Source organism: Furipterus horrens, unplaced genomic scaffold, assembly GCF_987537825.1.
Source record: "Furipterus horrens unplaced genomic scaffold, mFurHor1.1.pri manual_scaffold_11, whole genome shotgun sequence".
Lineage (NCBI taxonomy): Eukaryota > Metazoa > Chordata > Mammalia > Chiroptera > Furipteridae > Furipterus > Furipterus horrens.
The window spans coordinates 97,260,539-97,278,068 of NW_028327181.1; the positions used below are offsets into that span (position 1 = coordinate 97,260,539).

General features: G+C 59.6%; 1 protein-coding gene across 1 annotated transcript; it reads right to left on the reverse strand.

Annotated features, from left to right (window-relative positions):
• Positions 1-11,985: 11,985 nt before the first annotated feature.
• Positions 11,986-16,994, reverse strand: BIRC5 (baculoviral IAP repeat containing 5). Its single transcript, XM_090292647.1, has 4 exons — positions 16,773-16,994; positions 16,427-16,536; positions 15,876-16,101; positions 11,986-12,136 (listed from the first exon to the last, which is right to left on the reverse strand). The coding sequence occupies exons 1-4, from the start codon at positions 16,881-16,883 to the stop codon at positions 12,047-12,049; spliced, it is 537 nt and encodes a 178-aa protein (XP_090148773.1). The 5' UTR covers positions 16,884-16,994; the 3' UTR covers positions 11,986-12,046.
• Positions 16,995-17,530: the final 536 nt, after the last annotated feature.

Here is a 17,530-nt window from a genome sequence, read left to right on the forward strand (position 1 = left end):
GTGCCGTGAGAGGCCGCTGCCCCAGGACTCATGTGTTGCTCCCCCTGCAATCCTGCCCCATTTCCTCCCACTGCTTTTGGGGTGCAGCAAGTATTTCAGAAAGGCCAGGGAAGGGGTTATGTCGGGGACCCCAGACCTCATCCCGGGGAGAAGCTGAGGCAGGACCAGTGTGTGCTCCTCGCCCATCCCTGGCCTCTGCCTGCATTGGGGCACAGGGCCCCCCCTCCTCAGAGCCTGACATCATGCCCTGCCTCAGACAGCAGCCCCCGTGCCGTCCCTGGTTCTGGGGTCCGGGGAAGTGGGGCCATGTGTCCCTGCCTCATCAGTCATCCAGCTGGAATCAACAAGGACTGTGGGCTGGGCACGCAGAACACACCAAAGGCCAAGAGCATCCTAGCACCTGCCCATAACCTGTGGGCAGTGACGAGAGGCATCGTCACCCCCGGGCGCTGGGCTGGGGTCAGGGGGTGCTTCCTGGAAAAGGGATGTCTCAGCTGAGACCTGAAGACTGAGAAGGTGGCAACCAGGGACACCTGCCCATGGTTGGGGAATTTCCAGGCAGAATAAACAGCAGGTGCAAAGGTCTGGGAGTGAGAGAGGGGTCAGTGCTTCTGGGGAACACAAAGGTCTCAGCTGGGCTGCAGTGTGATCTGAGGGGGGCAGCTGTGAGCATGGGGATGGGGAAGCGGGCGGGGCTGCATCCCTGGGGTGGGGCAGGAGCCCAAGGCAGCCTGGCGGAGGGTGGTGGCAGTCAGGGAGAAGGGCACAGCTGATGCGTGGGGTGGGGCAGGTCTGCGTGGAAGCAGGAGATGACCACATGGCCTCCAGGGATAGGGACTGGCGAGGGGGCTGGACTCTCCTTTTGAGAGGAGGACAGGGTCAGCTCAGTGACCTGGACAGTGGGGAGGGGCCAAGTGTGATGGGCTGCACATGGGACTTCTGGCTTCTCATCCCTGCCTGGGAGCTGTGGATTGTCCCCAGCTTACCAACAGGATAACTCAGATCTGACGCAGCCAGGGACACACACATGTACCCAAACACACACACACATCACACATCTACACCGACACAAGGGCACACAGTCCACATACCCACAAACACATGTGCACAGTGACCCTTTTGATACATGCACATATACATGTACATATGCACAAAAGATAACTAAGTCATATACATGCACACACATGATGCACTTACATGTACTGCACAACACATGTGCACGCACACACACACACACATGTCCGTATACACGAGCCTAGACAACCTCTGAGACCAAGGCTTGGTCAGAGGGTCTCCCTCATGACAAGGCCTCAGAATCATGCCTCATTGCCCCAGGAGGGCCCCCACCCTTCTGCTCCTCCACACGGGGACAAGGCTCCACTGGGACAAGGCAGGGCTGGTCCAGTTATCCTGGGACTAGGTAGGAGGTGACAGGCAGCCACTGGGCAGAAGGAATCTCTGTGGGGCCCCAGCTTCCCCCCGGAAGGGTCAGCTCTCGGGGAGACAGCTTGGCTGTGGGAGGAGAAAGGCCTGGTTTGGTGACCAGCAGTGTCACCTTGGTGGCATTCTCAGAGTGCCCTAACCCCCCTGCCCAGACCTTCCCCCCAGGTTGCTGTGAGGATTAAAAGGGGGGCTGTGCAAACTGTGAAGTGCTTGCAAACAGAAGGAAGTGCCCAAGCACCCAGCTGTTTGTCCCTTTTCTCCTCCCTCCAGCTCCCAAGAGCCACTATCATGACCCAACCCCTCCCTTCCTTCCCACAGAGGCCTCTCTCCCCACCCCCAACTTCCCAGCAGAAGGGCTGGAGCCAGACTGAGATAAGGGGCTTGTTTCCTAAGGGCCTGGAATTCAGTGGAGGTTTCGGGTCAGGGCCAGAGGGGCCCTGGGGTAGGGGAGGGCACTGAGAGCCCTTCCTTTAGAAGGGGTGCGTTGGGGCCACAGACCCTCCAGAGACTTGGATTTCTGCCCCTTCAGGATGACCCTGCCAGGCACGGGGCCAGAGGTGGGGAGCTCCGGGGAGGCCACCCGGCCCTGGATGCGGCTGTTGGGCTCCACCTCCAGCCCTGCCCACTTCTCCAGCCAGGCCGGTCTTTCGGGGCCTTAAACACTGCGGCTGCCTCCTGTCCCGAGCCTTTGCCCATGCTGTTCCCGCCGTCTGAAGCACTGTTCCCTATGCCTTCATGTGATGAACGCCCTGCTCTGCCTTCCAAACTCAGCCCGGGGAGCCTTGGCCAGGCCCGGGGCAGTTTCTCCCAGGGCCAGCATCCTCCCTCCAGGTGAGCCTCTGTGGGAAACGACCTGATCCCACGCGATGCACCTGAGCTCGAGGGCGGGCTGCCCTGGCTGCGCGGGCGCCTGCAGTGCCTGAGGCAGGATGGGTGTCCTCTTTGCCCAGGGGTGCCTTGACGGAGCTGCGGCCCTCTGGGACTGACTTCCGCCCACGGGGACGTCTACAGCTGCACTCCTGTCCTTGAGTGTGTCGTCAGTGGTCAGTGCCCCTCACCGCTACCCTGCACTGCCCCTCAAGGGCCGGGGTACGGAGGAGCGGGCTCTCTAGGCGGCCCCTGTCTCCCGTTGTGCCCATGAAGTCAGCTGCACCATCCTTGTGTCCCTCTGCCTGCCACCTGGAGAAAGCCGGGCACACAGTAGGTGCTCAACAAATCTGTATTGAAAACATAAATGTCATACGGTGCTTCGAGCTGGTCCTCATCAAGTGACCGTAGGCACCGTCATGAGCTCCCGTGTGCCCCAGCGTCCCCATCTGTAGAACCAGGGTGATAACAGTACTTGTCTCCTAGAGCCAAGGGAAGGCTTAACTGCGCTGACGCTCGTAAAATGCCTAGGACAGTTCTCGGCACACAAGAGCCGCAGGAGCGTCTGCGTTACGTATGCTCGCCCCGCCTCAGTTTCTTCTTGAGTAAGCAGAACCCCGCTCCCTACATCCCATGATCGCATCGAGCCCCGCCGCGAGGAAGTCTGAACTACAACTCCCAGCACGCCGCGCGGCCCTCCCGCTCCAGATCGCGCGATGTTTGCCGCGAGGAAAGCCGAACTACGACTCCCAGCATGCCACGGGGCTCTCCTTTGGCCCAGGTCAGCCGCATCCGAAGCTTGGGCAGCCCTGTCGTGGCGACCCCGCAGTTCCCTCGTATGGGAGGGTCAGGGAGGGAGCTGGGGCGCTGCTGCAGCTAAGCTCCGCGGACTGGCCCGGGCCGCGGCTCAGCGGCAGGGGGCCCGCTGGGCTGGGGATCTAGGAGCTCGGCGGGGGTCCCCGACGCACGTGGTTGACCTGCATAGCAACACGGTGACCGGGCGCGGGCCGACAGTGAGGCACGCCAAGGTCGAGGCGCTGGTGGGGGACGACGACTATGGCGAAAACCCCAACGTCCTCAGTGAGCCCGGTATCAGGCCGGGGGTCCGGGGTCGTCTCGGGGTCCCCAGGCGCTGTCCGTGGTGCTGGCGGGAGAGGTGGCCTGGACAACCTCTGAGACCAAGGCTTGGTCAGGGGGTCTCCCCCTCGTGACAAGGCCTCGGAGTGCTGCCTCACGGGGCGGCTGCGCGCTGTGTCCCTGCTGCTCAGCCCGGCCCTACACCTGCGGGCCTGGTGGAAATTTCAGCCCTCGGGTCCCACACCGGACCAGCTGATCCAGAATCTTTAGGTTAACAATGTCGTGCCTGCAGGTGATTTGTATGCACATTAAAATAGCGCCCAACTGCCTGATGAGGTGCGCGTTACCCCATTTTGCAGACGGGGGCTCGGAGATGCTTAGCAAGGCGCTCAAGGTCCCATACCTAGTAAATGGCGAAGCAGAACTGGAACCCAGGTCTTCTCGTTCTAAAACCTACAGTTACTGTCCTGCACTCGCTGCCTTCCCACATGAAGACCAACAGCAAACTGATCTAGAAAAGGGGGTTCTCCACAGGCTGCACCTCCAGAGAAGAGGATGCCAATAATCTAGGGAGGGTTTTCACGGCGCAGGGACCGGCACTCCCACCCTGGGTGGACGGCTGCTGCCATAAGGAATCATTACTGTTGCTGGGTGTGCATAATCCTCAGCTGTGCCAGCGGCAAGTCAGAGTCCCCACCTGAACCCCGAGGGTCTGCCTGTGGGGTCAGGTGGCGGCTGGGACTGATCAGGCACCCAGCCCACACTCACTGTTGCCTGGAACTTCAAAGATGCTGAGCCCACTGCTCAGCAGGCAGCCTGATGCGTAAACAGCCGCTGCCAGCAGCCAGGTGGGGGAGGTGCTGGGCTTGACAGGCGCCCACAGAGTGCCTTGGGAACTGGGGGGGTGGGGGGGTGGCTGGGACAGCAGGGGAAGAAATGCTGGCTCACTGGGGCGGGCGGGAAACGAGAAGCAGAAGCAGAGTGGTGAGTAAGGGTTCAGGACAGGACGGGGAATGTGGCTGGGCTGTGGGGGCAGGGGCGCCCTGGCCCTGGAGGGGAAAGCAGAAGCCAGATCCCACCAGCTTTGAATGCTACGCTAAGAGCTTCAGACTTGGTGCCGCAGGAGAGGGGAGCCACAGTGAGCTCTAAAGCAGGAGCCAGAAACCCCCCTCCCCCAGTCCCCCAGCGTCTCCCCTTCCGCGGGCTCCAGTCCTTCTGTTCTGGGAGAGGAAGTCAGCGGTGAAACCGCAGGGCCCCACCTGCCAGGGGCTGATGGGAAAGGAAGTGAGACAGGTGTGAGAGCTGAGTGGGTCAGGGGGGTTCAAACCACAGTGTCAATGTGGGGGGACCATGGCCCAGGAAGAGGTGGGGCGCAGAGAGTAGAGTAGATGAAGGGCCTCCGGACCTGGATACTTGGTCACTAAGACCACGGGTTGTGTACCTGGCGGGCTGGGGCTCCAGTCCTGCTCCCTCACTCAGCACAGCCTCAGGCGAGGCGTCCTCATCTGGGGAGTTCTTAGAAAAGCAGCTCTGGGCCAGTGGCGGTGTTGATGGAGCCCCCTCCCTGCCCCCTCCCTTCCCTTGGAGCTGCAGGAAAAAGCTGCCAGCTGGTGCTGCGGGGGTGGGGGGGGTGGAGCAGGTCTGGCTTGTGCCCACCAGCACTAAGGCCAGCCTCTTCTCTGGTGAGAGTGACGTCCCTTTGCCCTCCAGGTCCTCCCCCCAACGCTTCTCCCCTCTGTGCTGGGAGCTGTGACGTCAGTGAGGTCCCAGCCTTCTGGGTGTCTGTTGGTGTCAACTCAAGAGACCCCTGACAGGAGATGAGGACGGGGAGGAGAGTGAGGTCAGCATGTCCATGGCCTGCCCAGCTCCCTCCTCGAAGGGTGTCCCTGAGTCAGGCAGGCGGCCAGCTCCACCCGTCCCCGTCTCCAGGTTCCTGTAACCACCCGCTCACCCCTTCCGGCCTAGGGGTCCTGCACCACCCCTGCTGACTTCCTTACACTCTGCCACACCTTTATAGACTGTCCCTTTATTAAACCCTCCGGGTTTCCAGTGTACCTGTGTCTTCTGTTTCCTGCTGGGGCCCAACTGATGGCTGTGCCCGGCTACTGGACCCCCAAGGGTGCAGGTGGGTCTCAGGGCCAAGGGGTGCGAGTATGCGAGGCCCAGCGTCCCACAGCATGGTCGCCCTAGACTTGTGCAGTTATTTAGTGGGACCGTTTTCCGGCGCATGGCAGTAAGTTGTCTTGAAGGGGTGCTGCTCCCTAATTGGTGTTAGTCACTTGGGGGTCAGCTGTGGCCCTGGAGCTCAGCCTGGCTGAGCTGGGTGGGGTAGGAGGGTCCCTTGGGACTTGCGCCAACACTGCCCCGACTTGGCTCCTAAGTCAGCGGTTCTCAACCTGTGGGTCGCGACCCCTTTGGGGGTCAAACGGCTCTTTCACAGGGGCCGCCTAAGACCATCGGAAAACACATATATAATTACATATTGTTTTTGTGATTAATCACGATGCTTTAGTTATGTTCAGTCTGTAACAATGAAAATACATCCTGCATATCAGATATTTATTTACATTATGATTCATAACAGTAGCAAAGTTACAGTTATGAGGTAGCAACGAAAATAATTTTATGGTTGGGGGTCCCCACAGCATGCGGAACTGTATTAAAGGGTCGCGGCATGAGGAAGGCTGAGAACCACTGCGCTGATGTGTCACTTTGGGTGCTGGGGCTCCCAGCTCTTCCTTGGGCAGGGGTGTCACCTCCACGTCTATATGCAAGGCAGGGTGGCGCAGGTCAGGACCCAGCACCCCTTCCCTGAGACCATCGCTGGGTGCTCAGCACTTGTGCTGAGAACCTGCTTTCCAGGCACGGCCTGGGCTGGGACCGGGGACGGCCTCCCCAGGTAGAGGAGGAGGGCCATTCCCAGGTTGACCACGCGGGGGCGGCCGCGGCTCAGGCCAGCGGCTCGGACACCGCGGGGCGTGCTGCCCCCTGGTGGGCACCTGGAGCACGGGGCGCTCAGGGCGTGAGGGCAGCCCCTTCTCAAAACGGGGCAGGTTTGTCCACCCCCCTCCACTGCCGGGGCAGCACAGGGGAAGGCTCCGTGGCCTAGCGCTGGGGAGGAGCAGACAGGACAGAAGGAGGAAGTGCCCCTGGACCTGGTCCTCCATCTCCCCATCCACACCTACACCTCAACAGGGCAGACGTACACCCCCACCCCTCCCAGACCTGCCCACGGCACCCTGAAGCTGGCCGAGCTGGAGAGGATGGACGTACCGGGCCTCGTGAGCTCATTTGCCGGGAGGGTACCCACAGCAGCTGCCGCGAGGGGCGCGGAGCCTCCCCGTGGCTGCCTGTGCCTGGTGGGCCGTGCCCCCCCACCCAGCCCCCAGCAGCACCAGCTTCCGCCTGGTCCCTCAGCAGGAGCCTCTGGGTCTGTCTCTCTCAGGTGGGGAAGCTGCTGGGCCACCCCCCACCCCCTGACACACACACACACACACACACACACGCGCGCGCGCGCACAGGAGGATGGGGGTGCTCACGGCAGAAGATGGCATCGGGCTCTGAGTCCTGGGCTGGCAGCCGCTGGTCCTGGGCCCCAGGTGGGGCACAGTGTCCACTCTTCCTTGTTCCCTTCAAGGCTGTTGGCAGGAGGCCTTGCTTCCCAGCTGGAGGCGCTTCCAGGGCCACCTGAGTGTCCTCACAGCGTGACACAGCTTCATCATCACACACCTTCAACACTGCACCCCCCGCCATGCCCAAAGTTGAAGGGACCACTCAGCACCCCACCCCACTCCACCATAACCCCCCTCAAACACCTGCTTTTCCTTTGAGACTCATTTTCTCAGCTCTGCAGGAGGCCCTTGGGGGCCCAAACAGGGCAGAGGAGCCCCCAGACACCTGGCTTTGCCCAGCTAGAGCAGTCTGGATTCCTGCCCCCAGCTCCCTGCCTGCCCCAGGGCCCTCTCCCAGCCAGGCCTGCAGAAGGAGGCACCTAATCCCAGGATGCAAAGGGAAACTAAGGCCCCCACCCCGCCTGCCTGGGACTCAGATGACCACAGAGTGGGGGGCGCCAGCCTGCCGGGACGCTGTGAGCAGGAGGACACCGCTGAGCACCTCAGAGGCGCAGGAGCCCCAGGCCAGGGCCAGACACCAGCCGAAGCTGATGCCCACGTCCTGAACATGCCGGGCGCCGTACTGCCGGGCGGTCTCGGCGAAGGCCAGGTACGAGTAGCTGATGTAGAGGCTGACCCCTGCCAGGGTCAGAGCACCTGGGAAGGGGACACCGTGACCGCTCAGTGTCTGCCTGCTGGGGAGCCTGCCCTACCTGAGACCCCGGGCCAAGGTGGTCCTGCCCACTCGCCTTTGGGGGGATGGAGGCTCTCAGTCCTCAAACCCCTGGACCTCATCCCATAAAACCTCCATACAAACAGCACCCCTACATGCCTAACACGTGGTCCCCACTCACACAACTGCCCCCACGTACACAGCACCCTCCAGGATTCCAGAGGCCCCAACACACACACACACGCAGTGGCCTCTACTGGCAGCTGGGGGCTCCGACCAGGTGCCCTGAGATAGTCCCCTGACCTGCGCCTCCGGCCTCCATCCTGGTAGACTTGAGACAGCGTTTTAGCCACAGCCAAGCATTCTACAGGTGCCCGAGACGGAGGCCGTGGGCTGGAGCGTGTGCCTCCCTCACTGACACTGCACGGCCTATGGCCTTGGTGAGACGTGGTCCTGACCGTGTGGCACCCACACAGCTGGGTGGTCTCACCCCTGAGGACTCACAGACAGGGCTGGGAAGGGCTCCTCAAGGCCACCATGGCCTCGCCTGCACCTTCCCAGTGAGCCTGGCAATCTCTGACGGGGCTTTGCTGACAGGGAAGCAGGAAGGCGCCCCGATGCCCCCGGCTTCCCCGCAGCAGAGAGCGCACCTGTGCCCTGGAACGTCTGCTCCGTTCCCACCACTCTTCTCCTTCCTCGTCCAGCTGGAGCCTCCTCCTCGCTCCTGGATGCTCAGTTCTCTCCTGTTGCCCCTGTGGACACGCGCCACCCTCGTGGCTGTTGGTGGCCTTTGTCTTCCCGCTGTTCAGGACACCGAGTCCTCTCTGCACTTTACTAACTAGATGCATCAACCAGCGCCCAGTAGGTGCGCAAGCAAAAATGTCACCACCCCGGGAATCAGGTGGGAAACAACCACAGAAGCCACGGCCCCGGTGTGGTCACAGGCAGCTGGAACCTGGCTCCGGTGGTGGCAAAGCCCAGGGCAGAGGAAACCCACAGCTCAGCGGCCACCCTGCTTTGAGAGCGCGCTTCCCCCAGGGCGACAGGGAACCCTCCACAATGGCACCTCTGGCTCCCACAGGTCGCCCCGCCCACCCTGGCCTGGGCTGACCCCAAATGCTGAAAAGTGAGTGCGGACCTCGGACCGTAGTTACAGCGGGGGAAACTAGGCGCAGGGTACACGGAACCTCACCCCACCCCGTACTCTTTACAACTTTCTGTGAGTTAGTGCAAAACAGAAGGCTGAAGTGTTGCCCTGCGAGGGTCCATGGGAACCAGATCCGTCTGAAGGACGGAGGGGGACAGTTTCAAGGTGGCCCTCGCTCTGGAGTCAGGCAGCTGACCACGGCTGCACCCCAGCTCTGGGCCCACACTGCCTGGGTTCAAATCCCAGCCCTAGTACTTACTAGTTGTACGACCTTGGACAAGCTGTGTCACCTCTTTGTAAGTCTTTTTCTGCACCAGAAACACCGCTGGTGAGATCACGCTCGACCTCACTGGCAACTGGGAGCTCTTTTTCCAAGTGAGTACGGCCTGCAAAGCATGTCTGCACCCAAAGGGGGTGCCCCCCTGCAGGCGCCGGCCGCTGGCACCTCTCAGCACGTAACGCTCACTGCTCGCCGGGCTGGAGACAGGGGATGGACTCGGACTCCCAAGGCTGGCCCACAGCGAGTCACGCCTGGAGGGGCCGCCTGTGACCCACCCCCTCCTAGCCCCTTCCTGTCCTCACCTGCTTGGAGAACCCAAGAGAGGAACCCAGATTGGAAGGGAAGCGGGTGCCGCCCTCCGCCAGGCCCGAAGGCTGGATTAGCCCCCGTCTGCGCTGCTCCCCAACCTGGCAGTCATTCACGGCCACAGGGACAAAGGCGGTTTTTAGAAAATGTGTTTCTGAAGAGGAAACGTGGAAGGTGCAGCACAGCCCGACAAGGCTGAAGACCGTGTCATTATCTGCCAAGCAAAGGGACCGAGGACAAAGGCACCTTTCACCCGGCCGCGCTACAAAGCTGCGGGTAAGGACCTGTGACTCAGGCGAAGTGACCCAGCACTGGCGGCCCAGGGGAGAGGAGACGCTGGAGTCCTTTCCCCTGACAAAGCCGCCGCAGCGTCCTCCCGGCTCAGAGCGGAAAACACGTTTCTCTCTGCCTGACGAGGGGCAGGAACACGTAAGACACAGGTGATTTTCACAGCTGGCTCGTCCACAGATACAGTCTGTGACACAAACACACGGGGCTGGGGCACAAGCGGCTCTAGCAGAGGCACCCAAGGCTGGCTCCGTGAGTGCTGGGGCGCGTCCCTCCCCCACGTGTTTGGGCAGGAAGAACCAGTCAGCAGGCTAAGAAGAAACCACCACAAAAAGCCAACAATATTTAAAACACCAGTAGCATCCTCGGCCCTGTTTAAAATGAAATGGTTTTTATTTTTCAGAAACAACCAAGGTGACCTCCAGAGGTTTGTGATAGGACAGTAACAATCTACCCTGCAGCTTAATGTCACAAAGGAGGGTGACATCAGATCTGTCACCTGAACATCAGGCTGCAGCCCTGTGTGCGTGCATGGCCCTGGGAGGACAGCAGGGACCAGAGCAGAGACCGAGGTGGAGAGGGCGGGGCAGGGGAGGCGGGGCCAGTCGTGCCGACAGGTGACCGGCAGCAGCCCACCAAGCCCCCACAGTTCCGGGCCAAGTCATTTAAAAAGGATTCAGGCCACTGCATTGTTCGGGGGAGGGAGCCACCAGTGTGTGCCCTGCGGCTCACGGGGCTGGCTAATCATGTAGCAATTTCATAAATGGCAGAAGATGATCTTTCCTGCTACCTTACTTTCTCTCTGAATCCACCTCAAGTTCACATCGGTTTCCCCAACCGCTGAGAATGGCTGTGTGCTCACCTATAATTCTGGTTTGTGCTGATCTGTGAAATGACAATTTGAACAACTTAAGATGACACTGTAGAACCTTGGGGGGCTGGGGACTTTTGTCTCAGTTCCCCTCCCTATCACATAAGTCACGTGCCTACAATCAGAACAGCCAGCTGAGGCAGTGCAGGTTTTGTGACCACCGTGTGAAGGATGATGAAACAGCAGCTTAGATGCAACCAGGGCGGGGCCCAGGCCCACGGTGAGCACCGCGGGGGGCCCTGGACCAGGCCCCCTTTTCCCACGACTGCGCAGACCCTTTGCTTAGTCCACACCAGCGATGAGACTCGACTCTCACTGAACATGTGACCTTGTAAGATTGCAAACAAGAGAAAACGTTATTTTTTAAGTTTTTCCCAGAAGGCTTTTCAATACAATTTTAGAATTAACTTATTCCACGTCCTACTTTAGGAAGATTCCTATTAGAAAGACAGGCAAAGTATCAGTCGCCTGATCGCATGATGGATGGGAGATACCTGTTTGCAGAACACCGGACATAAAAGCTCCTTCCATGGCTTCCCCCCACCCCTGCCCACCCAGTCCGGGGGTGACAGACAGCCTGCCCAGAGCAGGATGCCCGGAAGAACCCACTCTGCACTCTTCCAACCAGAGAGGATGCAGCACTGAGCCAGGCCCTGGAAAGTGCTGTGCCTGGCACTGAGGACCTTCTCCTTGTCTGTTTCAGAGAAACGCTATGACCCTGCCACGTGCCCTTTGGAGGTGAAGGATCGTCCACTGACCTCAAGGCAAGAGGCTGGCTTTACTAAAGACATCAGTCCTCCTCTGTCCCTCCCAGCCACTCAGGCCTCAGTCATGGGAGGGCTCCACCTCCGGTCCTAAGGCAGCCTGGGGCTCAATGCCACCAGCAGTCCCTCTGTGACCTTGAAGGTACAAAATGATGCAACAGCTGAGGAAGTCCCTTCACAGACACAGCAGTCACAGGTATGGCAGGTAAAAGGATGGTCGCAGGACTTGTCAAAGTGACATAACACAGAGTACTGGGAACACGAGAAATGCACACTATACATTTAGGTTATGCAAACGAATTTTAAATGGCATCCTTAATTCTCTATTTGTCCAGCAACAGTGGACCTATGATTGCATTCACATCAGATCTCAGGCTCGACAGCCTGTCAACAGGAAGCCCGGACACTTTGCCGTGGAAGGGCTCTGCCCACGTGACCAAACTTCTCACCCTTCCACCCTGGCCACGTCCAGGATCAATAAAGCAAAAATACCAAAGGAAAAGGAATCAGTCACTACACTTGGCAGCACCAGATGCAAAGACAGAAGAAGTAGCCCGTGGTACCACTTCCAAGAGAAAACAAAATTACAGTTTAAATGTTCTCATTTCAAAATAGTGATGTTCTCCTTGCGGAAGGCAATGCGGGGCCCCGGAGCAAAGCTGGCAGCCCTGGGACAGGCCTGGGTCCGTCCACTCGGACCCGGGAGGGGCACGGGGGCATCACTTCCTGGCTCCCAACTGCTCAATGGCGCGGCGGACCTGCTTCGCAGTTTCTTCAAATTCTTTCTGCTTACTGGTGGCTTCCTTTGCCTGGAAATAAAGAATAGATTCATGAGACCGAAGCAACAGCTTCCCGGTCACAGCCTGGGGACAAGGTCAGGGAGACAGGTCCAAAGTGGCACCCAGTCAGGGTTGCCAGCGCATCCGGCACAGCCCTGCATGTCACACCCCCTACCTGAACCGCCTGCAGGAAAGGGCCGGAGCCCCTCCTCCGTCCAAGTGAGGAAACCTGCTGCGCCCTAGCTTTGCCTTGGAACACAAAAACCTCTGCATCCAGCCACCCCCTAACTCTCGCTTCCAACCCTCATCCTGCTAAGGGCTCCCTCGGGAGGGAGGAACGAAGGCCAATCGGTTAGCCGGCCCAGGGGCTGCCTTTCCCAGCTGCCTTCTCACTCTCCTTGATGTCCAGTACATTAAATACCGAGAACTTCACTGGGTTAAACGTCTTCTAATAAGACAAATGATAAAGCTTAGCATTGTGAAGCTGCCTTTCAATCGGTACTTCCTTGTATGTTACCATTTGCCCCAGGTATCAGGCTTACTTATTTTGCTTATTTTTAAATTAAAGGCAAATTGACAGGAACAGGAGAGCAGCACCTGACGGGTGGTGTGCCTGGCAGGGACGCCTGGCCGGCCCGAGACCAGTGGAGCGCCCACGCACGCGGGGTGTCCCTGAAGCGCCACCACAGCGCGGAGGTCTGCAGCTTCACTTTACACATTTTCTAATAAAGGGGGTAAGGAGAGCCAAGAAACTCCCTCTCGGGAGCTGTACGAGAACTTCCTGACCCACCTGGGCAGCGGGCTCCGGACTCCACGCCCTCCCGTGGGTCCGTCACTGCATTGTGACCGCAACGTTCACAAGCGCAAGTCTCACGCAGGAGTCAGTTTCTCCGTCTGCTCCCCTATGACGTTTACTCCCTGGACGGCCTTATTTTCACGACGGTTCTAACTCATTTCACTTTCCCCCCAAAGACGGGGCAGCGATGCGGAAGCGGGAACGGAGCCACAGGCTGTCCTCACGGGACCTGGCCACACCCGCCAGCAGCAGCACCCCCCAGGGAGACCCAGGGCCCCGGCGCCGCACAGCACGACGCGCACTGTTCCGTCTTCAGAGTTTGTGCGTCACCACGCATTACCTCATCTTGTTTTAATGAAATGTCTTGGTAAACGACCATCTTACGCTACGTGGTGCACTCACCTGACTTAACAAGTGGTTTTCGATACCAGTTCGTGTCCTTATTTACCCTACGAAACAGGTGAGCCTTGCATGCCAGCCCACCTCAAGGAGCCAGGTCCCCCAGACGGGCCCCGGGTGCCCGGCGTGATGCAGATATCCCCCTGGTCGTGCCCGTCCCAGCACCGGCTCTGACCCCAGCGCTCACCATGCATCCACACGGGGACATCAGTGGTAAACTGCTCGCGCCAAGCCTCACAGCCGGCCGGCCCCCTAAAGCAGCCCTGTCCACCAGCACCTCTGCCGTGGTGAATGGGTCCCATGCAGCAGCTACCGCAGTAAAATGCTGCAGGGCGGCTGGGGAGCTCGGCCTCAATCCCGGCAGCCCCGTGCGGCCAGGGGCTGCCCCGCCACGCAGCCCAGCTCTGGGGCACCACAGCAGCAGGGCTGAGCGAGGGCCGTGGACTTCAGAAAAAACTTTCTGTTGCATAAGTTTCATAAACCAAAAAGGTATGAAGAGCTTAACTTTTCTATTCTTTAAAATATATACATTTTTTGCCCTGGCTGGTGTGGCTCAGTGGATTGAACACTGGCCTATGAACCGAAAGGGTACCGGTTCGATTCCCAGTCAGCGTACATGTCTGGGTTGCGGGCCAGACCCCCAGTTGGTGGTGTGTGAGAGGCAACCAGTAGATGTTTCTCTCCCTTCTCTCTCTAAAAATAAATAAAATCTTTTATACACACACACACACACACACATAAAAATTTTTAAATGACCTGGAAGGAAATATACCCTTATAGAAGCTCACATTGTTTGTAACTAAACAGACAAATAAACACTCGTGCGTCACTTACAGCATTCTGTAGCCGGACTCCGGGAGAACAAAAACCGGCTGCTAAATGACCGCTGTCCCGCAGACGATGCAGACCGCGCCCCCCGGGGGCCTCTGCCACACCCAGACCGCAGGGTGCACGAGCACTCAGGCCTCAGACAGTGTGGTGTCTCCCGGCCAGTCGCGACCACCTCAGCTTCTTGTCCTCGTCCGTGTTCTGGGACCGGCTCCAGCCCCACTGGCCGCGGCCCAGTTGGCACCCCCCCCCCCGCCCCCCGCTCAGGCACAGCTCTCTCTCAGCTGCCCCCTAACCACAGACAGCTGGTCCCTCACCCGGCGCCGGGCAGCCCGGGGGGCAGAGCCACCAGCCCCTGGCCTGATTTCCTGCATAACCGCCGTGCTGTGACAAACAGAAACAAGGGAGCGCCATCTCACAGACACCACGTGGCCCACGCAGTGCAGCCGTGTAGTGTGGGCCTCCCCAGCCCTCCATCCAGCAGACAGCGCCCACAGCTGGCTTTCTGCCCACCAATGCCTCCCCCTTCCTGATAAAAAAAACCACCACACAATGTTGTCCTTAGCATTTCAAAGTTGCTACGATGGCCATGGCTGGTGTGCGGCTGAGTGGACTGCGCACCTGCCTGCGAGCCGAAGGGTTGCTGGTTCCATTGCCAGTCAGGCCGTGTGCCTGGATTACAGGACAGGTCCCTGATCGGGGGCACTCAAGAGGCAACCACACACTGGTGTATCTCTCCCTCGCTTTCTCCCTCCCTTCCCCTCTCTCTGAAAAAAAAAAAACAAAAAACTTAAAGAAAAGAAGTTGCTATAATGGACAGAATTATTTCATACTGATCTCTGAAACCTGGAGGAGTGGGGTGTCTGTCCTTTATTAGGCAGCAAGGAAAGTGTGACCGGAACTGATAGAAACTCACCAAGTCTGCAAGTGGCCAGAACAACCGGGGCAGCAGGACTCCCCACTGATGCTTTGTTACAAGGCTATCAAAACATCTAAATATTTACTCTCTGTAAGTCTGCCAGACTGAGGAAATAAAGACGGACACCCAATTACATTTCATCTTCTTATAGACTAGTCATTTTTTAGAGTACCCATATAAAATGTAAGAGGTATTAAACAATAATTCTTTTTAAAAAATTATTTATTTTTTGACAGAAGCAAAGGAGGGAGAGAGAGAGGGAGAGAAACATCGATCGGCTGCCTCTTACACGACCCCAACTGGGGACCTGGCCCGCACCCCAGGCCTGTGCCCTGACTGGGAATCGAACCGGCGACCTTTGCGTTCGCAGGCCGGCGCTCAGTCCGCTGAGCCACACCAGCCAGGGCACGATTATTCCGTGTGCATCTGAATTCAGATTTACCGCAGAGTCCTGATTTTCTCTGGCAACCTTGCTCTCTGCAGCGAGGGCTGCTCAGAGCTTCCCTCTTACGACGTCCCAGTGACCCAGTCTGCCCACCCACGAGTCAACGTTCACCTGAGAAGTCCCTTCGAGTTCCAGCTGGACCGGCGCCTTTTCCCCAATACGTGTAATGCCCCTTCCTCGACACGCACTCTACCGTGTGTCCCCAAACACTTTTTCCACTGCTAACACGGGTACCCACCTCCCATCGTGACTGTCCCACCACCGGGGAGCCTCACACTGAAGACACCTTGCCTGCGGGGCGGGAACACCCATTTCTCTGCCTGCACAACCCACGACCACGCTCCAGGGCAGATGCTTCCCTGTCCTTTTACGTCCCACGTACACGGCTGAGCGGCGCGAGAAATGCTGGCGCCTGCGAGGGGCTGGGCAGTTTCGCAGGAAAGACGACACCCAGGGTTGGCTCGTGACTGGGGCTCCCCCTCATACGCACAATTTTATTCTTGGCTCTTTCCTTGTCCAGTTTCAAGAATTCTCCGAGGGTTAGCTCTTCACTCGGCTTCTTGAGAGACAGGAAAGCACAACCGGGTGAATGCTTCTTATGCTCCTCCCTGGAAAAACCACCGCAGGGGCACGTCAGCGGGCAGGTGGGTCAAGCGGGGGAACGCAGCAGGCCGTCACCCCAGCCTCCGCGCCCCCCCCCCCACGCCCTGCTCGGCTGCAGGAGCAAAGCGGGGCCCGCAGTGGCTGGAACCGGCGCTGGGTCCCCGGCCGCCTTCCCACACAGCCCCTCCCAGCACCTTCTCTCTCTGTGGGCAGCGCCCCCCACGAAGTGTCCTGGGGATTCAAACCCCTTCCCCAAGCTCGGCTCGGAGCAGACTCTCCGACGCGGCCGGGCGCGGAGCACGCCCAGCGAGGCCGGCCCGGGGTACTCACAGGGGTTCGTCATCGGGCTCCCAGCCTTCCAGCTCCTTGAAACACAAGAAACACTGGGCCAGGTCGGGCTCGTTCTCAGTGGGGCAGTGGACGAAGCCGGCCGCGGCCATCTGCAAGGGAGAGCTCGGCTCAGGCCCCGCGGGGGCGCGTCCCCGGCCCCGGAAGCCCAGAGCCCCGCGGGAGGGGTCGCCCCAGGAGCCCGAAAAGAACCGAAGCCCCGGCACGGGGTCGCCCCGGGAGCCCACAGAGGAGCCCGAGGCCCGCGGGAGTGACCGCCAAGGATCGCGGTCGGCGCTCTGGCGCGGGACAGGAAGGCGTGGGGCGCCGGGAGGCCGCACGGTCTCACCCGTTCCGGGGTGCAGGAGCAGCCCTCCAGGAAGGGCCAGTTCTTGAACGTGGCGAGGCGGTGGTCCTTGAGGTAGGGCTTCCAGGCCTCGGGCAACGACGCGGCGCCCATCTCACCGCCGCCCTCGGAGCGGTATCGCAATTCAAATCCGGCGGTTGGCAGCAGCCAAATCACACGTCCGCAACGCCCCGCTCTTGCGCGGGTGCGCGGGCCCCCCGCGGCCTTCTGGGAACGCGAGGCTGGGCGGCGCGGGGCATGCTGGGAGTTGTAGTCCTCCTGCGTGACTCGGCCTCGGTTCGGCGTTCGCCTCTTCACGCGCATACCAGGGAGTCGGGGGAAGTGGAGCTGAGGATGGGGTGAAGCCCCCGTCACGCATTTAAGGAGGGGCGCCTGCCGAGTACCTATGTATTAAGCCCTTCCAGCCTGCAAACTCGCGTTGTTTTTATGGGTGCCCCAGGCCGCAAGTTCCTAGTACCAGCACCCGCTGTCCTCGTGCGGGCTGGGTTGGACTGGGTGCCAAGGCACTTCCGTCTGCGCCGCGCGTCTTCCAAAGAGAAGATGTCATATACACGAAACCCATAGCTCCACCTCCACCGCGGCTCGAGGGAGCTCTCAACTCGCCTCTCTCACCGTCTTTTCCCTGACGCTTCTTGGCAGTCCCGAAGTGGGCACTTGGAGCTTTGTTTTTCTCTTCCCGTAAGAGCTCCTCCAGATAGATATTTCTTCAAGTCAACGGCTAGAGCTCTGCGCTTCGGCGT